The sequence below is a fragment of the Pristiophorus japonicus genome, chromosome 12 (genome assembly GCF_044704955.1).
Source record: "Pristiophorus japonicus isolate sPriJap1 chromosome 12, sPriJap1.hap1, whole genome shotgun sequence".
Taxonomy (NCBI): Eukaryota; Metazoa; Chordata; class Chondrichthyes; family Pristiophoridae; genus Pristiophorus; species Pristiophorus japonicus.
The window spans coordinates 69,030,387-69,053,510 of NC_091988.1; the positions used below are offsets into that span (position 1 = coordinate 69,030,387).

General features: G+C 50.5%; 1 protein-coding gene across 3 annotated transcripts in view; it reads right to left on the reverse strand.

Moving 5' to 3' along the window:
- Positions 1 to 23,124, reverse strand: part of lamb2l (laminin, beta 2-like) — a 324,539-nt gene that overhangs the window by 149,060 nt on the left and 152,355 nt on the right. For all 3 annotated transcript variants that reach the window (XM_070895627.1, XM_070895626.1, XM_070895625.1), the window contains exons 12-13: positions 19,214 to 19,326; positions 8,637 to 8,716 (exon numbers count right to left, since the gene is read on the reverse strand). In XM_070895627.1, coding sequence (XP_070751728.1) covers positions 8,637 to 8,716; positions 19,214 to 19,326 — 193 coding nt within the window. The remainder of the gene's footprint in view (positions 1 to 8,636; positions 8,717 to 19,213; positions 19,327 to 23,124) is intronic.

Genomic DNA, 23,124 nt, shown 5'->3' on the forward strand with positions numbered 1-23,124 from the left:
GCCTTTTCCCCCAATCTCCAATATTTTTATAACTAATAAACAAAAGTATATCAAGAAAATTTTGAAAAGCACAATTTTTAATAGCCCAATGATGTTTCCCCTGGAGTTTTGCTCAGTGCGTTGTCCATTGAGATTATTTTTCAATTCCTGGAGACTCCAGGGCAGCCCTAGAGGATTGGCAACGCAACTTGGGCATGTTCTGGGTGCCCACAGGAGGAGGCTGGGAAATGTGGGGCCAAATAGTCAACGTGCCAGACAACCAGCCGATTGACTCCCATCAGAGAATAAAGGGTTGACTCCATTTCTGGGATCTTCCAGGCCAAGACCCCACCGGACTGGAGGTCTCGGTGGCTCCACCTCTGTCCCTCAGTTGACCTGTCTGTCTGTCAGTTGATCGTTCAGGGTGGAGGGCTGTAGGAAGACCAGGGCCCAGAAAATTCCCATAGGTGGTCAAATTCTTCATCTCCGCCCTCCCAAGAGTCAGCTGTGGCTCAGTGGATGGCGTTTTCTCATCTGAGTCAGGAGGCGTATAAGACGAGCCGTATTGTTTTGTACAAGACTTGGAATACTATGTCCCATTTTGGTTTCCTCACATGATATTGAAGGGTGCAGAAGAGGGCCACTGGACTAATTCCAAGTCTAAAGCATCTTAGTTATCGAGATAGGTTAAAAGGGTTGGGACTCTTTACCTTAGAGCAGCGTAGACTATGGGGGATATGGTTGAGGTTTATAGAAACATAAAAACATAGAAAATAGGTGCAGGAGTAGGCCATTCGACCCTTCGAGCCTGCACCGCCATTCAATAAGATCATGGCTGATCATTCCCTCAGTACCCCTTTCCTGCTTTCTCTCCATACCCCTTGATCTCTTTAGCTGTAAGGGCCATATCCAACTCCCTCTTGAATATATCCAATGAACTGGCATCAACAACTCTCTGCGGCAGGGAATTCCACAGGTTAACAACTCTCTGAGTGAAGAAGTTTCTCCTCATCTAAGTCCTAAATGGCCTACCCCTTATCCTAGGACTATGTCCCCTGGTTCTGGACTTCCCCAACATCGGGAACATTCTTCCCGCATCTAACCTGTCCAGTCCCGTCAGAATCTTATATGTTTCTATGAGATCCCCTCTCATTCTTTTAAACTCCAGTGAATAAAGGCCCAGTTGATCCAGTCTCTCCTCATATATCAGTCCAGCCATCCCTGGAATCAGTCTGGTGAACCTTCGCTGCACTCCCTCAATAGCAAGAACGTCCTTCCTCAGATTAGAAGACCAAAACTGAACACAATATTCCAGGTGAGGCCTCACCAAGGCCCTGTACAACTGCAGTAAGACCTCCCTGCTCCTATACTCAAATCCCCTAGCTATGAAGGCTAACATACCATTTGCCTTCTTCACTGCCTGCTGTACCTGCATGCCAACTTTCAATGACTGATGAACCATGACACCCAGGTCTCATTGCACCTCCCCTTTTCCTAATTTTCCGCCATTCAGATAATATTCTGCCTTCATGTTTTTGCCCCCAAAATGGATAACCTCACATCTGCCATGCATTTGCCCACTCACCTAACCTGTCCAAGTCACCCTGCAGCCTCTTAGCATCCTCCTCAAAGCTCACACCGCCAACCCAGTTTAGTGTCATCTGCAAACTTGGAGATATTACACTCAATTCCTTCATCTAAATCGTTAATGTATATTGTAAAGAGCTGGGGTCCCAGCACTGAGCCCTGCGGCACTCCACTAGTCACTGCCTGCCATTCTGAAAAGGACCCGTTTATCCTGACTCTCTGCTTCCTGTCTGCCAACCAGTTCTCTATCCACGTCAGTACATTACCCCCAATACCATGTGCTTTGATTTTGCACACCAATCTCTTGTGCGGGACCTTGCCAAAAGTCTTTTGAAAGTCCAAATACACCACATCCACTGGTTCTCCCTTATCCACTCTGCTAGTTACATCCTCAAAAAATTCCAGAAGATTCGTCAAGCATGATTTCCCTTTCATAAATCCATGCTAACTTGGACCGATCCTGTCACTGCTTTCCAAATGATTGATTCCAAAATTTTCCCCACTACTGATGTCAGGCTAACCGGTCTATAATTACCCGTTTTCTCTCTCCCTCCTTTTTTAAAAAGTGTTGTTACATTAGCTACCCTCCAGTCCATAGGAACTGATCCAGAGTCGATAGACTGTTGGAAAATGATCACCAATGCATCCACTATTTCTAGGGCCACTTCCTTAAGTACGCTGGGATGCAGCCTATCAGGCCCCAGGGATTTATCGGCCTTCAATCCCATCAATTTCCCTAACACATTTCCCACCCAATAAGGATATCCTTCAGTTTCTCCTTCTTACTGGACTCACTGTCCCCTAGTACATTCGGAAGGTTATTTGTGTCTTCCTTTGTGAAGACAGAACCGAAGTATTTGTTGAATTGGTCTGCCATTTCTTTGTTCCCCATTATAAATTCACCTGAATCCGACTGCAAGGGACCTACGTTTGTCTTCACTAATCTTTTTCTCTTCACATATTTATCGAAGCTTTTGCAGTCAGTTTTTATGTTCCCTGCAAGCTTCCTCTTGTACTCTATTTTCCCCCTCTTAATTAAACCCTTAGTCCTCCTCTGTTGAATTCTAAATTTCTCCCAGTCCTCAGGTTTGTTTCTTTTTCTGGCCAATTTATATGCCTCTTCCTTAATTTCCCTTGTTAGCCACGGTTGAGCCACCTTCCCCGTTTTATTTTTACTCCAGACAGGGATGTACAATTGCTGAAGTTCATTCATGTGATCTTTAAATGTTTGCCATTGCTTATCCACCATCAACCCTTTAAGTATCCTTTGCCAGTCTATTCTAGCCAATTCACGCCTCATACTGTCGAAGTTACCTTTCCTTAAGTTCAGGACCCTAGTTTCCGAATTAACTGTGTCACTCACCATCTTAATAAAGAATTCTCCCATATTATGGTCACTCTTCCCCTAGGGGCCTTGCACAAGATTGCTAATTAGTCACTTCTCATTACACATCACCCAGTCTAGGATGGCCAGCTCTCTAGTTGGTTCCTCGACATATTGGTCTAGAAAACCATCCCCAATACACTCCAGGAAATCCTCCTCCACCGCATTGCTACCAGTTTGGTTAGCCCAATCAATATGTAGATTAAAGTCGCCCATGATAACTGCTGTACATTTATTGCACACATCCCTTATTTCTTGTTTGATGCTGTCCCCAACCTCACTGCTACTGTTTGGTGGTCTGTACACAACTCCCACTAGCGTTTTCTGCCCTTTGGTATTCCGCAGTTCCACCGATACCGATTCCACATTATCCAGGCTAATTTCCTCTTTAACCAGCAACGCCACCCCACCTCCTTTTTCTCTCTGTCTATCCTTCCTAAATGTTGAATACCCCTAGATGTTGAGTTCCCAACCTTGATCACCCTGGAGCCATGTCTCCGTGATGCCAATTATATCATATCCGTTAACTGCTATCTGCACAGTTAATTGGTCCACCTTATTCCGAATACTCGTTGCATTGAGGCACAGAGCCTTCAGGCTTGTCTTTTTAACACACTTTGCCCCTTTGTAATTTTGCTGTAATGTGGCCCTTTTTGTTTTTTGCCTTGGGTTTCTCTGCGCTCCACTTTTACTATTCTCCTTTCTATCTTTTGCTTCTGCCTCCATTCTACTTCCCTCTGTCTCCCTGCATAGGTTCCCATCCCCCTGCCATATTCGTTTAACTCCTCCCCAACAGCACTAGCAAACACTCCCCCTAGGACATTGGTTCTGGTCCTGCCCAGGTGCAGACCGTCCGGTTTGTACTGGTCCCACCTCCCCCAGAACCGGTTCCAATGTCCCAGGAATTTGAATCCCTCCCTTCTGCACCACTGCAGATAATGATGTGAATAGACGATGTTCCAACTGACAGTTTATTTGAATTAAATAGGTTAGGCAGGACCAGGGGCCACAAATTTAAGTTGTACAGGGCTAGATCTAGGTTAGATGTCAGGAGGTGTTTTTTTCCCAGAGAATAGTCGAGCTCTGGAACAAGCTGCCGTTTCATGTGGTGGATGCAGACTCACTGAATTCCTTCAAGCAAAAGTTGAATTTGCTTCTGACTGCGGCGGAGATTAACTCTTACAGAGGTCGGTACTGCAGAGAATGTAATGGCCAGAGTGATCTCCTGGAACAGCTTCGATCGCCTAGATGGGTCAGAGAGGAATATCCCAGATTTGTTACCCCCAAATTGGCCTGGGTTTTTATCTGTTTTTTTTGCCTCTCCCAGGAGATCACAGGGTTTGGGGTGGGGGTGGAGTGTATATGTTGTGATACTCAAGCTATTGGGATTGTGTGGGACAAGCTTGATGGATCAGATGGTCTTTACCTGTCCATCATTGTTCGTAGATTCATTGGTTGTGGATTCAAGCTCACTCCAAAGATTTGAACCCATAATCCTGGGCCAATGTTGATCCCTCAACCAACATCACTAAGACAGATGATCTGGTCATTGTCACATTGCTGTTTGTGGGAGCTTGCTGTGCACACATTGGCTGCCGCATTTCCTACATTACAACAGTGACCACACTCCAAAAGTACGTCATTGGGACATCCTGAGGTCGTGAAAGACTCTATATAAATGCAAGTCCTTTATTTATTTCTTTGTCTGATGCTATGTTTGGGGCAGGTGAAGGTTCTGCGTCAACAAGGCTTCTTCAACAGAACCTCCCAAACCCGGGACCTCCGTCACCTTGTGTTGCAGCCTCTCCATTCTGGTATCATCCTTCTGAATCTTTTTTGTACTTTCTCCAGTGCATCTGTATCCTTCTTGTAATATGGAGCCCAGAATTGCTCACAGTACTGGAACCAACTGCAAATCGCAGCAGTCCCTTACAGCTCAAATCAATGCGACAATGCAGTCCTAATGGTTCATTGTGATCTCAACAGCCAGTTCCGCGGCCCATCGCCGCAGATCCCAGGTGGGTAGTGCCACTGGGAAATATGTCGCCCAGTGTCCCTGCTCCAGATCGCTCACCAGGGACCCTGGCTGGAAGTGAATGTGTGCTGGAACCTGAGGATGGATTGAGTTAGCTGGATGCTTCCATGACTGACTATCCCACAAAGAGTCACTGCCTAGGAGCAAACATGATGAATGGGCAGTGGTGGTGAGCTATCAGCGTCCGGAGAGCTGCAGCCCACCAGGAGCGATGGAGAGGAATCATTGAAAGAAAAGAAAGAAAGATTTTACATTTCTGTAGTGCCTTTCATGACTCCAGGATGTTCAATAGTGCTTTACAGCCAATGAAGTACATTTGCAACGTTATTACTGGTGCAATGTAGCACAACCAGCAGCCAATTTGCACAAAGCAAGCTCCCACAAAGAGCAATGAGATAATGAGCAGATAATCTGTTTCAGTGATATTAGTTGAGGGATAGATAATGGCCAGGACATTGGGGATAACACCCCTGCATTTCTTTGAAATAGTGCCATGGGATCTTTTACATCCACCTGAGAGGGCAGAAGGGGTCAGGATTTAATGTCTCATCCAAAAGACGGCACCTCCGACAGTGCAGCACTCCCTCAGTACTGCCCCCCTGACAGTGCAGCGCTCCCTCAGTACTGCCGCTCCGACAGTGTGGCACTCCCTCAGTACTGCCCCATCGACAGTGCAGAGCTCCCTCAGTACTGCCCCTCCAACAGTGCAGTGTTCCCTCAGTACTGCCCCTCCGACAGTGCAGCACTCCCTCAGTACTGCCCCTCCGACAGTGCAGCGCTCCCTCAGTACTGCCCCTCCGACAGTGCAGCGCTCCCTCAGTGCTACCCCTCTGACAGTGTAGCACTCCCTCAGTACTGCCCCTCCGACAGTGCAGCGCTCCCTCAGTGCTACCCCTCTGACAGTGTAGCACTTCCTCAGTACTGCCCCTCCGACACTGCAGCACTTCCTCAGTACTGCCGCTCCGACAGTGTGGCACTCCCTCATTATTGCCCCTCTGACAGTGCAGAGCTCCCTCAGTACTGCCCCTCAAACAGTGCAGTGCTCCCTAAGTGCTGTCCCTCCGACAGTGCAGCACTCACTCAGTACTGCCCCTCCGACAGTGTGGCACTCCCTCAGTACTGCCCCTCCGACAGTGCAGCACTCCCTCAGTGCTACCCCTCTGACAGTGCACTGCTCCCTCAGTACTGCTCCTCCAACAGTGCAGCGCTCCCTCAGTGCTGCCCCTCCGACAGTGCAGCGCTCCCTCAGTGCTGCCCCTCCGACAGTGCAGCGCTCCCTCAGTGCTACCCCTCTGACAGTGTAGCACTCCCTCAGTACTGCTCCTCCGACACTGCAGCACTTCCTCAGTACTGCCCCTCCGACAGTGCAGCACTCCCTCAGTACTGCCCCTCCGACACTGCAGCACTTCCTCAGTACTGCCGCTCCGACAGTGCAGCACTCCCTCTGTACTGCCCCTCCGACAGTGTGGCACTCCCTCAGTGCTGCCCCTCCGACAGTGCAGCACTCCCTCAGTGCTACCCCTCTGACAGTGCACTGCTCCCTCAGTACTGCCCCTCCCACAGTGCAGCGCTCCCTCAGTAATGCCCCTCCGACAGAGCGGCGCTCCCTCAGTATTGCCCCTCCGACAGTGTAGCACTCCCTCAGTACTACACTCCGACAGTGCAGCGTTCCCTCAGTACTGTCCCTCCGACAGTGCGGCACTCCCTCAGTACTGCCCCTCCCACAGTGCGGCGCTCCCTCAGTAATGCCCCTCCGACAGAGCGGCGCTCCCTCAGTATTGCCTCTCCGACAGTGCAGCACTCACTCAATACTGCCCCTCCGACAGTGCAGCACTCCCTCAGTACTGCCCCTCCGACAGTGCAGCACTCCCTCAGTGCTACCCCTCTGACAGTGTAGCACTCCCTCAGTACTGACCCACCGACACTGCAGCACTTCCTCAGTACTGCCCCTCCGACAGTGTGGCACTCCCTCAGTATTGCCCCTCTGACAGTTTCGAGCTCCCTCAGTACTGCCCCTCAAACACTGCAGTGCTCCCTCAGTTCTGCTCCTCCGACAGTGCAGCACTCCCTCAGTACTGCCCCTCCGACAGTGTGGCACTCCCTCAGTACTGCCCCTCCGACAGTGCAGCACTCCCTAATTCCAACCCTCTGACAGTGTAGCAATCCCTCAGTACTGCTCCTCCAACAGTGCAGTGCTCCCTCAGTGCTGCCCCTCCGACAGTGCAGCACTCCCTCAGCACTGCCCCTCTAACAGTGCAGCGCTCCCTCAGTGCTACCCCTCTGACAGTGTAGCTCTCCCTCAGTACTGCTCCTCCAACAGTGCAGCGCTCCCTCAGTGCTGCCCCTCCGACAGTGCAGCACTCCCTCAGTACTCCTCCTCCAACAGTGCAGCGCTCCCTCAGTGCTGCCCCTCCGACAGTGCAGCACTCCCTCAGTACTGCTCCTCCAACAGTGCAGCGCTCCCTCAGTGCTGCCCCTCCGACAGGATGGTGCTCCCTCAGTACTTCCCCTCTGACAGTGCAGCACTCCCTCAGTACTGCCCCTCCGACAGGATGGTGCTCCCTCAGTACTGCCATCCGACAGTGCAGCACTCCCTCAGTACTGCCCCTCCGACAGTGCAGCTCTCCTTAAGTACTGCCCCTCCGACAGTGCGGCACTCCGTCAGTACCACCTCTCCGACAGTGCAGTACTCCCTCAGTACTGCCCGTCCGACAGTGCTGTGCTCCCTCAGTACTGCCCCTCCGACAGTGCGGGAATCCCTCAGTACTACCCCTCCGACAGTATAGCGCTCCCTCAGTACTGCCCCTCCGACAGTGCAGCGTTCCCTCAGTACTGTCCCTCCGACAGTGCGGCACTCCCTCAGTACTGCCCCTCCCATAGTGCGGCGCTCCCTCAGTAATGCCCCTCCGACAGAGCGGCGCTCCCTCAGTATTGCCCCTCCGACAGTGTAGCACTCCCTCAGTACTACACCTCCGACAGTGCAGCGTTCCCTCAGTACTGCCCCTCCGAATGTGCAGCGTTCCCTCAGTACTGTCCCTCCGACATTGCGGCACTCCCTCAGTACTGCCCCTCCCACAGTGCGGCGCTCCCTCAGTAATGCCCCTCCGACAGAGCGGCGCTCCCTCAGTATTGCCTCTCCGACAGTGTAGCACTCCCTCAGTACTACCCCTCTGACAGTGCAGCGCTCACTCAATACTGCCCCTCCGACAGAGCGGCGCTCTCTCACTACTGCCTCTCCGACAGTGCAGCGCTCCCTCAATACTACCCCTCCGACAGAGCGGCGCTCTCTCACTACTGCCCCTCTGACAGTGCAGCACTCCCTCAGTACTGCCCCTCTGACAGCGCGGCGCTCCCTCAGTACTGCCTCTCCGACAGTGCAGCGCTCCCTCAGTACTGCCTCTCCGACAGTGCAGTGCTCCCTCAGTACTGCCCCTCCGACAGTGCATCGCTCCCTCAGTACTGCCCCTCCGACAGTGCGCCGCTCCCTCAGTACTGCCCCTCCGACAGTGCAGCACTCCCTCAGTACTGCACCTCTGACAGTGTGGCACTCACTCAGTACATTGGATGGAGTCAGGAGTGAAAGTGGAGCATTGAAAGCAGCCATGTTAATTCCAGCTCCCCAGTAACTATGAATTGTTGAGAGGATGATACCTGTTGTTGCGGGACCCTCCGAAGTCACAGTCACAGTGCCGGCAGCCTGACATGTCGTTGCTGATTCCCCAGTATTCGGCCTGCACAATACAAAGTGAATAATTACATGACAGATATTAAACACTCGAAGAAAGGCAGAGGCCAGCATATAAAGATCTCCATCTTCTGGGCCGTGTGTACCCAATGCCCACACTCACCCAAATACACACACATTGCTACATCACCTACTGCTGGAGCCTCAGCACAGCCCATGTATACTCTCCCCTATCACAGACTCTACCCACCCATTTAATCCCCTCCCACAGCCCATATACACTCTCCCCTCCCACAGCTCATGTACACTCTCCCCTCCCACAGCTCATGTACACTCTCCCCTCCCACAGCCCGTGTACACTCTCCCCTCCCACAGCCCGTGTGCACTCTCCCCTCCCACAGCCCGTGTACACTCTCCCCTCCCACAGCCCGTGTACACTCTCCCCTCCCACAGCTCATGTACACGCTCCCTTATCATGGTCTCTACCCACCAATGAATCTCCTGAGGGAAGGTTCTGTATAAACACTCCCTAATTCCCAATGATAAGAGGCAAAGCTGCACAATATTCTCCATCCTCACATCTCCAATATTTAGCCCTGGTCTGCTGACCTCCACATACCGTACCCCATTGCAACAACCCAAGAATCGTGAGATCATAGAATGATAGAAATTTATAGCACGGAAGGAGGCCAACTCGGCCCATCGTGTCTCGTGCAGCTTTTGATAGTTTGCCGATCAATATAACCTGCAATCTTATCCGGAACCTCAAATTTATGGGGCTTATTAGACGCGAGTCTGATTATTCAATTGATCTTTTGGCAATGTGAAAAGGCCTTTGAAGATCCATCACTTTGACACTGTTCTCCCTCTCATTCCTCACCATGCTACCCCATTCTCTTTCTCTGCCAAAACGAGTTGAATGGCTCCTTGCTCCAATTTATACTTGTTTGCAATGTTCCTTCACATGTCACTCGTTCCACAATTTGATTCCCCATTGGGTGAAAACGTTCCCTCAAACTCCCCTCTTACTCATAACCTCCTCATTTTTACTTGTGGCCCAAGGTTTTGAACCCTTCACCACGGGGAAAATGTGCCCAGATCAACTTGGTCATTCGTTTGATTATCTTGAAGACATCAGTGAAGTCACCGCAACATCTCCTCCCTTCCAAAGGAAACAAACTCAACTTTACCTCCCTGTCCTCACGGATATACTCAATCACAAGAACACAAGAACACAAGAACATAAGAAATAGGAGCAGGAGAGTAGCAGACAATGGCCCTCATGGTTGAATAGCCTTGGCGCGCTCATGAATGACCATCTGGGTGAGGTGTAAAAGTGTTGTTGCCATCCATTGAAGCCCACCCAGTGATGAGTCATGACTTTCCAGGAGAGGAGGGAGGAGAATTGACAGAAATCACACTTCTAAATTGACCGTCGATGAACTGAAAGTTCCAACTGATAAAACATAAGAACATAAGTATTGTGTTCCTAACACAGATGAGACTGCACACAGAGAGGTTAAAGTAACAGTGACCTCAGTCTTTATTAAGACACTCCAGTGAGGAACAGGCCTTAGGGGCCGGCTTATATACAGTGCTCCCAAGGGATGCTGGGATCCCTTGGGACTTCAGGGGATGCGCTCCCTGGTGGCGGAACATGGGAGTGCATGCTTTACAGATACACAACATCACTGCCCCCACAAAGTGAAAGTGAAAACTATTTACAAGGTGAGGCGGTCGGGAGCCTTTCTTTCCCTGGTGGACCGCCTCGGTACAAATGTCTGTTCTGGTGTGTTGGTTGTGCCTTCACTGGGCTGGCGTGTTGTTGGCTCTGAAGGGCTGCTGGGTGAGCCTGGCCTTGCTGGGCTGTTGGGCGTCATGGGTTCGATTTCCTGCTCCGGGGTGGTGTCGTTGATCCTTTGGGTGTTTGTTGTGGGCTCGAAAAAGGTGGTGTCTGCTGTGGGTTGTTCAGGGCAGTCTGTGAACCGCAGCCTCGTTTGGTCCAGGTGCTTTCTGCAAATTTGTCCATTGTCTAGTTTGACTACAAACATCCTATTCCCTTCTTTAGCGATCCACTTGGGACCATGTCCATAGTTTAGCACATACACAGGGTCATTCAGATCAATTTCCTGTGACACAGTGGCGTGACCATGGTTTACATTTTGTTGCTGCCGCCTGCTCTCTACCTGATCATGCAGGTTGGGGTGAACCAGCGAGAGTTTGGTTTTAAGTGTCCTTTTCATGAGTAGCTCAGCCAGGGGCACCCTTATGAGTGAGTGGGGTCTCGTGCGGTAGCTGAGCAGTACTCGGGACAGGCGGGTTTGGAGTGAGACTTCTGTGACTCGTTTAAGGCTCTGTTTGATAGTTTGTACTGCCCGCTCTGCCTGCCCATTGGAGGCTAGTTTAAATGGGGCCAAGGTGACATGTTTGATCCCATTGCGGGTCATGAATTCTTTAAATTCGGCACTGGTGAAACATGGCCCGTTGTCACTGACCAGTATGTCAGGCAGGCCGTGGGTGGCAAACATGGCCCTCAGGCTTTCAATGGTGGCGGTGGCGGTGCTTCCCGACATTATTTCACATTCAATCCATTTTGAAAAAGCATCCACCACCACCAGGAACATTTTACCGAGAAACGGGCCCGCATAGTCGACATGGATCCTCGACCTAGTGATGCCTCTCTGGGTGCGTTGCTCAACTGAGCACACGCGGCATTGCCGTACACAGGACTCTAAGTCAGAGTCGATAGCGCGACACCACACGTGGGATCTGGCTATCGCTTTCATCATTACTGTACCCGGGTGTGTGCTGTGGAGATCCGAGATGAACGTCTCCCTGCCCTTTTTGGGTAGCTCTACGCGGTTACCCCACAACAGACAGTCTGCCTGAATGGACAGCTCGTCCTTTCGCCACTGGAATGGCTTGATTGGCTCTTGCATTTCAACGGGGATGCTGGCCCAGCTCCCATGTAGTGCACAGTTTTTTACTAGGGACAGCAGAGGATCTTGGCTGGTCCAAGTCCTAATCTGGCGGGCCGTGACAGGTGATTTATCATTTTCAAACGCTTCCATGACCATCAACAAGTCTGCGGGCTGCGCCACCATCAACAAGTTTGCAGGCTGCGCCATTTCCACCCCCGTGGTGGGCAATGGTAGCCGACTGAGAGCATCCGCACAGTTCTCGGTGCCTGGCCTGTGGCGGATGGTATAGTTATATGCTGATAGCGCGAGTGCCCACCTTTGTATGCGGGCTGAGGCATTAGTATTTATCCCCTTGTTTTCAGCGAACAGGGATGTGAGGGGCTTGTGATCGGTTTCCAGCTCAAATTTGAGGCCAAACAGGTACTGATACATTTTCTTTACCCCGGACTCACACGCTAATGCCTCCTTCTCAATCATGTTATCGGTCCTCTCGGCCTTAGACAAGCTCCTGGAGGCATAGGCGACAGGTTGCAACTTCCCCGCTACGTTAGCTTGTTGTACTACACACCCGACTCTGACGATGCATCACATGCTAGCACAAGTCTTTTACACGGGTTATACAATACAAGCAGCTTGTTGGAGCATAAAATGTTTCTGGCTTTCTCAAAAGCAATTATTTGGTTTTTTCCCCATACCCAGTTCTCACCTTTACGCAATAACACATGTAGGGGCTCTAAAATGGTGCTTAATCCCGGTAGGAAGTTACCAAAATATTTGAGGAGTCCCAGGAACGACCGCAGCTCCGTGATGTTCTGTAGCCTGGGCGCGTTCCTGATAGCCTCTGTCTTGGCATCTGTGGGCTGAATGCTGTCCGCCGCGATCTTTCTTCCAAAAACTCCACTTCTGTTGCCATGAAGACACATTTCGACCTCTTCAGCTGCAGCCCTATGCGATTCAGTTGCTGGAGGATCTTCTCCAGGTTTTGTAGATGCTCGGCCATATCCTGATCCGTGACCAATATGTCGTCCTGAAAGACCACTGTGTGTGGTACCGACTTGAGTAGGCTCTCCATGTTTCTCTGGAAGATCGCTGCAGCCGACTGAATTCCAAACGGGCATCTGTTGTAGATGAACAGTCCCTTGTGCATGTTGATGCAGGTGAGACCCTTCGAAGACTTCTCCAGCTCCTGCGAAATGTAGGCCGAAGTCAGGCCCAGCTTGGTGAATATCTTACCTCCTGCCAGCGTCGCAAACAGGTCATCTGCCTTAGGTAGCGGGTATTGGTCCTGTAGCGAGAAACGATTAATAATTACTTTATAATCGCTGCAAATCCTGACCGTGCCATCACTTTTGAGTACTGGAACAATCGGGCTGGCCCACTTGCTGAATTCCACTGGGGAGATGATGCCCTCACGTTGCAACCTGTCCAGCTCGATTTCCACTCTCTCCCTCATCATGTGAGGTACCGCTCACGCCTTGTGGTGAATGGGTCGTGCCTTTGGGACCAAGGAAAAGTTTCCAATGCCTGGCTCAAAAAGGGAAGGAAATTTGTTAAGAACCTGGGTACATGAGGCCTCATCGACATGTGATAGCGTTCGGATGTCATCCCAGTTCCAGCGGATTTTGCCCACCCAGCTCCTTCCAAGCAGTGTGGGGCCATCGCCCGGGACAATCCAGAGTGGCAGTTCGTGCACCGTGCCCTCGAAGGTGACCTTGACCATGGCGCTGCCCAGAACAGTGATGAGCTCTTTGGTGTAGGTTCTCAGTTTCGTGTGGATGGGGCTCAGGGCTGGTCTGAGTGCCTTGTTGCACCACAGTCTCTCAAACATCTTTTTACTCATGATGGATTGGCTAGCGCCAGTGTCCAGTTCCATGGCTAGGGGTAAGCCATTCAATTTTACATTTAGCATTATAGGTGGACATTTCGTCGAAAATGTGTGCACCCCGTGTACTTCAGCATCTGCCTCCTCTCTCCGAGGCTCGAAATGGATTTGATCCACCGTGGACCGATCTTCCTCTGCCACGTGGTGGTTAGCAGGTTTTGCAGAGCTTGCAGCTCGTCTGCAAGTTCGTTGGAGGTGCCCATTGTTCCACCAACTTGCAAACATACCCTTTGAAGCGGCATGAATAGGCTAAATGGAAGCCTCCACAATGCCAAAAAGGTGTGAATTGCCTTGTAAACATCCTTTGTTGCGGACTCTGAGTCATCTGGGTCACCTGAGGCCTGCTGGCAGTTGCAGACTCATGATTTCTGCTCTGTACATTTCTGCTCACAAACACAGTTCCAATTAATTTATGAATATTGCTAGCCCTTGTGTGCTGAGAGATTTGTTGGGTGTTGTCACTGGTGAATATAAACGCCTGTGCTATCGCAATGGCCTTACTGAAGGTCAGTGTCTCTGCAGTCAAAGGTTTTCGTAGGATGGTCTCGTGGCCAATGCCCAGTACAAAAAAGTCTCTGAGCATCTGCTCCAGGTAGCCATCAAACTCACATTGTCCTGCAAGTTGCCTTAGCTCGGCGACGTAGCTTGCTACTTCCTGACCTTCACATCGCTGGCATGTGCAGATCCGATACCTCGTCATCAGCACGCTCTCCCTCGGGTTAAGATGCTCCCGAACTATTGTACACAGCTCCTCATACGACTTATCTGTGGGTTTCACCGGAGCCAGAAGATTCTTCATGAGGCTGTAGGTCGGTGCCCCGCAGACCGTGAGGAGGACCGATCTCCTTTTTGCAGCGCTTACTTCTCCGTCCAGCTCGTTGGCTACAAAGTACTGGTCTAGCCGTTCGACATAGGCTTCCCAGTCCTCACCCTGCGAGAACTTCTCTAGGATACCCACAGTTTTCTGCATCTCTGCGTTGAATCCGTATACTCGTCGCCAGTTATTGTGTTCCTAACACAGATGAGACTGCACACAGGGAGGTTAAAGTAACAGTCACCTCAGTTTTTATTAAGACACTCCAGTGTGAGGAACAGGCCTTAGGGGCCGGCTTATATACAGTGCTCCCAAGGGATGCTGGGTTCCCTTGGGACTTCAGGAGATGCACTCCCTGGTGGCGGAACATGGGAGTGTATGCTTTACAGATACACAACAATAAGAATATAAGAAATAGGAGCAGGAGTTGGCCATACGACCCCTCGAGCCTGCTCTGCCATTCAATAAGATCATGGCTGGTCTGATCATGGACTCAGCTCCACTTCCCTGCCCGCTCCCCATAATCCTTTATTCCCTTATCGCTCAAAAATCTGTCTATCTCCACCTTAAATATATTCAATGACCCAGCCTCCACAATTCTATGGGGCAGTGAAGTCCACAGATTTACAACCATCTGAGAGAAGAAATTCCTCCTCATCTCAATTTTAAATGGGCGGCCCCTTATTCTGAGACTATGTCCCCTAGTTTTAGTTTCCCCTATGAGTGGAAATATCCTCTCTGCATCCACCTTGTCGAGCCCCCTCATTATCTTACATGTTTCAATAAGATCACCTCTCATTCTTCTGAACTCCAATGAGAATAGGCCCAACCTACTCAACCTAACTTTATAAATTAACCCCCTCATCTCTGGAATTAACCTAGTGAACCTTCTCTGAACAGCTTCCAATGCAAGTATATCCTTCCTTAAATACAGAGACCAAAACTGCACGCAGTACTCCAGGTGTGGCCTCACCAATACCCTGTACAGTTGTAGCAGGACTTCTCTGCTTTTATACTCTATCCCCTTGCAATAAAGGCCAACATTCCATTTGCCTTCCTGATTACTTGCTGTATCTGCATTCTAACTTTTTGTGTTTCATGCACAAGGACCCCCAGGTCCCTCTGTACTGCAGCACTTTACAATTTTTCTCCATTTAAACTATAATCTGCTTTTCTATTTTTTCTGCCAAAGTGGATAACCTCACATTTTCCCACATTATACTCCATCTATCAAATTTTTGCCCACTCACTTAGCCTGTCTATATCCTTTTGCCGATTTTTTGTGTCCTCCTCACAACTTGCTTTCCCACCCATCTTTGTGTCGTCAGGAAACTTAATTACATTACACGTGGTCCCTTCATCCAAATCATTAATATAGATTGTAAATAGTTGAGGCCCCAGCACCGAGGATGCAAATCATCAGGTCCAGGGGACTTGTCTGCTTTTAATCCAATTATTTTACCGAGTACTACTTCTTTAGTAATAGTGATTGCATTAAGTCCCACCCTCCCTCTCTATAGCCCCTTGATTATCCACTTGAGATGTTTTTAATGTCTTCATACTGTGAAGACCGATACAAAATATTGTTCAAAGTCTCTGCCATTTCCCCTGTTCCCCATTATTAATTCCCCAATCTCATACTCTTGGGGCCAACATTTACTTTAGCCACTCTTTTTCTTTTTATGTAGGAACTCTTACTATCTGTTTTTATATTTCGTGCTAGTTTACTTTCATAATCTATCTTCCCTTGCTATTATTTTTTTAGTCGTTCTTCGCTGGCTTTTAAAAGTTTTCCAATCCTCTGGCCTCTGGCCTCCCACTAGGCTTGTCTGTCTTTGTTTTCAATTTGATACCCTCCCTTATTACCTTAGTTAGCCACGGATGGTTATCCCTTCTCTTACAGTCTTTCCTTCTCATTGGGATATATTTTTGTTGAGAGTTATGAAATATCTCCTTAAATGTCTGCCACTGCTCATCAACTGTCCCACACTTTAATCTATTTTCCCAGTCTACTTTAGCCAACTCTGCCCTCATACCTTTGTAGTCTCCTTTATTTAAGCTTAGGACACTGGTTCGAGATCCAACTTTCTCACCCTCCAACTGAATTTGAAATTCAACCATGTTATGGTCATTCATTCTGGAGGATCCTTTACTAGAAGATCTTTTATTAATCCTGTCTCATTATACAGTACCAGATCTAAGATAGCCTGCTCCCTGGTTGGTTCCACAACATATTGTTCAAGGAAACTATCACCTTCATTGCTTCCCCTCTCTTCCCCGTATGTATTGCTCTGAGGGGACGGGGTGGGGGGGGTGTCGGGGAAGTTTAATTTAACCTCCAGCCTCACATGCAGATGGTTAATCTTTTGGTCCGCGTGCTCTATTTCTGTCCTCGCTCCACTTGGTAACTGCTGCAGCTCCACAGCACTTGTGAAATATGAACTGTGACATTCCACAGAATTCTGACTGTCACTCACCCAGTCCTGACTCACTCCCAATCCCACTCCCAAATTTCCCTTTCTCCAGCCTGATCCCATGCCCTTTTGCCCTGCTGTCATGGCTCAGATTGTGCTGGTGCTCAGGATTTAACCTGCAAGATCTCCTCCCTGTCATTTCCTTTCAAGTTTATTCTCATTTGCCCTGAAATTTCATAGAATTATACAGGATATATAGCGCAGAAACGGGCCAATCGGCACCACTAGTCTGTGCTTGTGTTTCTCCTCCACACGGGTCTCCTCCCATTCCATCCACCCCATCTCAGTCTTTCAGCCTGTCTTTCTATTCCACTGTCTTCCCATGCACTCGCCTAGTTTCCTTTTGAAAGCACCTAAGCTATTTGCCTCAACCACTTCCTGTGGTAGTGAGGTCCATATTCTCACCACTTTCTAAAGACTTTTCTCCTTATTTCCCTATTGGATTTATTAGTAACTCTCTTGTATTAATGTGCCTAGTTTTGGATTCTCCCACAATAGGAAATCTGTTCTTCACACCAACCTGTCCAGCCCATTCATAATTCTGTAGACCTCTATCAGGTCTTCCCTAAGACTCCTCTTGGGACCAGTCTTTGGACTGTACTGGCTCCTGGCTGAAAATACTTCCCTCGTGCCTCAGTCACCAGAACTGGGATTCCGTGTTGTGGCTCAGTGGGCAGCACTCTCGGCTCAGAGTCAAAGGTTGTGGGTTTCAGTCCCACTCCTGACACACAAGCACGTAATCTAGGCTGACACTCCCAGTGCAGTGCTGAGGGAGCCCTACACTGTCAGATGGGCAGTACTGACTGAGCCCTACACTGTCGGATGGGCATTACTGAGGGAGCCCTACACTGTCGGACGGGTAATACTGAGGGAGCGCTGCACTGTCGGACAGGCAGTACTGAGGGAGTGCTGCAGTGTCGGAGGGGCAGTACTGAGGGAGTGCTGCACTGTCGGACAGGCAGTGCTGAGGGAGTGCCGCACTGTCGGACAGGCAGTACTGAGGGAGTGCTGCACTGTCGGAGGGGCAGTACTGAGGGAGTGCTGCACTGTCGGACAGGCAGTGCTGAGGGAGTGCCGCACTGTCGGACAGGCAGTACTGAGGGAGTGCTGCACTGTCGGAGGGGCAGTACTGAGGGAGTGCCGCACTGTCGGAGGGGCAGTACTGAGGGAGTGGCTGCACTGTCGGAGGGGCAGTACTGAGAGAGTGGCTGCACTGTCGGAGGGGCAGTACTGAGGAAGCGCTACACCGTTAGAGGTGCCATTTTTCAGATGAGAAGATAAGCCGAGGCCCCGTCTGTTCTCTCAGGTGGATGTAAAAGACCTAATAGTGTGTTTTCGAAGAAGAGCAGGGGAGTTCTCTCCTGTGTCCTGGGGCCAATATCTAGCCCTCAATCAACATCACTAAAACAGATGATCTGGTCATTATCACATTGCTGTTTGTGGGAGCTTGCTGTGCACCTACTAACTGCTGCGTTTCCTACATTACAACCGTGACTACACTCCAAAAGCACTTCATTGGCCGTGAAGCATTTTAGGACGTCTGGAGGTGGTGAAAGGCACTATATAAATGCAAGTCTTTTTTTACAATCCTCATTCGCCTCACCTCCAATTCGTTTATCAGGGACTCTGGACTGATTGAGCATATAAACCCAACAGTGAGTGGGGTGAAATTGCTCCTGTCTTTAAGAGCCGTGACTGCCAGAAAGAGGCGGCCACGGGTCGGTAAGGACTCACCGCCGAATCAGCGTGGAGTTGCCGACATTTATAGGTGGCTCTCCATTTTTTCCCCAGCGGTGCTTGTCACCGCGCTGCCCCGTCAGGCATGTGCTGACCCTCCCACCGACCGAAGCCGACCCCCTTTCCAACCCGTGTGGGAAATTGCTCCATGGGAGTGGATCGGCCGTTGCTCGGTGCCCCCGACAGCTTTCCCCGGCGGGAAGCTGCGTGCGCTTGAGCGGCGCGTCCGCCCTTAAAGGGGAGGGCGCACCGCCACGGCTGCCATTTTATTTTAATTGTCCGCCGACTCCGAGGTCGGCCCGACAATGGCGGCAACAGGCAGCCCGGCACCCCCTCTCGGGTTCCAGGCCGCTGGCCCGGCCGAACCCCTCCCTGGTGGCCCAGTGGCCCAGCGGGCCAAACTAAACAACTGCAGAGTTCGCAGTGGCCTTCCCCTTTAATTGAAGCAGTGTGGCGCTGATGACCCTGAGCGCCGTCCGCTACGCTCCAAGGGCACGTCCGCCCGCAGCCGCCCCAAACATCACCCCCATCGGAAAAACAATCACAGAGCTGACTTTCACTCCACTCTCCGCCCCATGGATTGGGGCAGAGAAAAATCTTCAAGATGGATGAATGCGTCCTTTGGGTTGGAGAACAACTTCGGCCCCAGTGTCTCGTAAACCGGCCCCTGTGCATCAGCGTTGTTTAACGTGACCCAACCTGCCCCAATACTCACCAGGCATAGATCGCAGTAGCGGCCAGTCACATATCTCTTGCAAAAGCAGTCACCGCTGATCTGATCACATGGAGCCCCACTCATTATAATACCCCGCCGGTCACACCTACAGGCTGGGGTAAACAGAGCACGTATTACAGAAATAATGACACTCACATTTATACAGCCGTTAGTGCATTGAAAATGCTAATGGAATGTTGGCCTTTATCTCAAACAGGTGGAATACAAAAGTGTACAGAGCTCTGGTTAGACCCAAACTGGAGTAACTGGGTTCAGTTCCGGGCCCCGCTTCTCAGGAAGGATATATCGGGGGAGCAATGCAGATTCACCAGAATGATACCGGGGATAAAAGGGTTAAAAAATTTGTTCCGGGATGTGGTTATCACTGGCAAGGCCGGCATTTATTTCCCATCCCTAATTGCCCCGGAGAAGGTGGTAGTGAGCCACCTTCTTGAACCGCTGCAGTCCATGTGGTGAAGGTAGTCCCACAGTGCTGTTGGGGAGGGAGTTCCAGGATTCTGACCCAGTGACAATGAAGGAACGACGATATATTTCCAAGTCAGGATGGTGTGTGACTTGGGAGGGGAACGTGGAGGTGGTCATGCGCCTGCTTCCCTTGTCCTTCTAGGTGGTAGAGGTCGCGGGTTTGGGAGGTGCTGCCGAAGAAGCCTTGGCGAGTTGCTGCAGTGCATCTTGTAGATGGTACACACTGCAGACACGGTGCGCCGGTGGTGGAGGGAGTGAATGTTTAAGGTGGTGGATGGGCGGGGTATTTATGGTGGGGGATGGGGTGGGTGTTTAAGGGGTGATGGGGTGGGTATTTATGGAGGGTGGGGAGGTATTTATGGGAGGATGGGGAGGTATTTATGGGGGGGTGGGGGGGTATTTAAGGGGGGTTGGGAGGGTATTTATGGTAGGGGATGGGGTGGGTCTTTAAGGGGGGGATGGGGGGATATTTATGGGGGGGTGGAGGGGTATTTATGGGGGTGTTGGGGGGGTATTTATGGGGGGGTGGGGGGGTACTTAAGGGGGGATGGGGTGGGTATTTATGGGAGGGTGGTGAGGTATTTATGGTGGGGGTGGGGGGGTATTTATGGGAGGGTGGGGGGGTATTTAAGGGGGGTATTTATGGGGGGGTGGGGGGTATTTATGGGAGGGTGGGGGGTATTTAAGGGGGGATGGGGTGGGTATTTTAGGGGGGGTGGGTGGGGCGGGCTGCTCGGTTCCCTATTCCTTTATCCAAGCCATTAATAAATAAGGTGAGATGTTAAGGCCCCAGAACTGATCCCTGGGGAGCACCAAGCTTCAATCACGAGGAGCCTGGCTCTAATTTTAAGGCTATGGCCCCTTGTTCTGGACTCCACCCAAGTAAAAACAAATTCAGGCAACTTGCCCATTGTCCCTGAAAGGAATCGTGAATTGGAAGAAATAACTTGAGCCTCATCAGACTGGTGTTAGAATTGAAGGATTCATTCCAGGGTACAATGGCTAAAGTGACTCGAACAGCGTGAGCATGAATAACTGATAATGGGCAGCTCCAAACATCTGAAGGCCAAGAACGGCCTGTCTGACTTCAACCTTGGGAGGATGTGGAGGAGTGTTTTACCCTCGAGTTGAGACAAAGAACCCGACATATCATAGATTAAATGGTCCTGCCAATATCCTACACCAGGCCCTCCCCTAAAAAGAGAATAACAGAAAGTCGTAGAAGGTGTTTCAGCCTAGACAGTGAAGATAGGAACTGTTCGTGCCATCAGCTACTTGTCATGGTCATATGTCTATTCAGTCTATCCTGATTGTGAGTTGTGTTTGACTATATTTGAACTACTGCTCCCTGAATAAAATGCCTTATAACTCCTAAGACCCTTTGGGTATCTGTGTGTGACCAGTGATCATAATCTTACACCCACTTCAGGAACCATAACCCCCTGATACCCTTGCCACCTTGGCCAGTTACTATCCTATGCCCCTTGCTACATGCTCCATGTTCCATCCCACATGCTGGGGAACGATGCACAGCAGGCCAGCAGGCGGCAGCCCTTTACTGGCTGCTGGGCCCCATAATGGAGCCTTAACACTCCTGTCCCATTAGAAGCCTTCACTCGCGCCTTTGTTACCTCTAGACTTGACTATTCCAACACACTCCTGGCTGGCCTCCCACATTCTACCCTACGTAAACTAGAGATGATCCAAAACTCTGCTGCCCGTGTCCTAACTTACACCAAGTCCCGCTCACCAATCACCCCTGTGCTCGCTGACCTACATTAGCTTCCGGTTAAGCAACGCCTCAATTTCAAAATTCTCATTCTTATTTTCAAATCCCTCCGGGGCTCGCTCCTCCCTATCTCTGTAATCCCCTCCACAACCCCCCATGCTGTCTGCTCTCCAATTCTGCCTTCTTGAGCATCCCTGATTATAATCACTCAATCATCGGTGACTGTGCCTTCTGTTGCCTAGGCTCCAAGCTCTGGAACTCCCTCCTTAAATCTCTCCACCTCTCTTTCTTCCTTTAAAACGCTCCTTACAACCTACCTCTTTGACCAAGCTTTTGGTCACCTGCCCTAATTTCTACTTATGCGGTTCGGTGTCAAATTTTTATCACATAATATTCCTGTGAAGCGCCTTGGGACACTTCACTACATTAAGGCACTTATAATAAAGGGGCCATCAACACCTGTTAATGGTGCACTCAAGGACAATAACAGGGGCAGTCAGGGACGATCGACTGGCAAGGGACCTTTTGTTTCAAACCGCAACTCATGCTGGAGGCGTGGAGGCATACATTCAGCCGGAGTTTGCAGAGATGAGCAAAATATCTGCAGAAATTGCAGAAATGGACACTGGGGGAAATCGCTGGAAGCTGAAGTTCAGCGAGTTCATGTGGAGCACGTATACAGTTCATACACCAAGACGCCATCGATAATGATGAAAGTGCTCCTCAATGGCATCCCAGTATCAATGGAGTTAGACACGGGGGCCAGCCAGTCCCTGATGGGTATCAAACAGTTCGAAAAGTTGTGGGCATCCAAGGCCAGGAGGCCAAAATTATCGCTGATTGACGCACAGCTACGGACTTACACAAAGCAGATCATTCCGGTGCTAGGCAGCGCCACGGTAGTCGTGACCCACAAAGATTCGGAGAACAGGTTGCCACTCTGGATTGTCCCAGGGGACGGTCCCGCACTACTGGGGAGGAGTTGGCTTGCTGTCATGAACTGGAAATGGGGCGATGTCAATGCAATTTCCTCTGTGAAGCGAGTATCATGCTCACAGGTCCTGGACAAATTTGACTCATTATTTCAACCCGGCATTGGCACTTTCATGGGGGCCAAGGTAGTGATTCACATAAACCCGGACGCCAGACCAGTACACCACAAGGCCAGAGCGGTGCCGTACGTGATGCGGGAAAAGATAGAAGGCGAATTGGACCGCCTGCTGAGGGAAGGCTTCATCTCGCCAGTCGAATTCAGTGACTGGGCGAGCCCGATTGTGCCGGTGCTCAAGGCGGATGGGTCGGTCAGGATATGTGGCGATTACAAGGCCACGCTCAATCGGGTGTCACTCCAAGACCAGTACCCGCTCCCGAGAGCGGAGGACCTCTTTGCGACGCTATCCGGTGGCAAACCTTTTTCAAAATTGGACCTGACCTCAGCTTACATGACCCAGGAGCTGGCGAGTGAGTCGAAGAAGCTGACCACCATCACGACACACAAGGGGTTGTTTGAGTACAACAGATGTCCGTTCGGGATTCGCTCGGCCGCCGCGATCTTCCAACGAAATATGGAAAGTCTCCTCAAGTCGATTCCAGGGACGGTGGTTTTTCAGGACGACATCCTCATTACGGGTTACGATACTGAAGAACACCTCCACAACCTGGAGGTGCTACGCAGACTGGACCGGGTAGGTCTGCG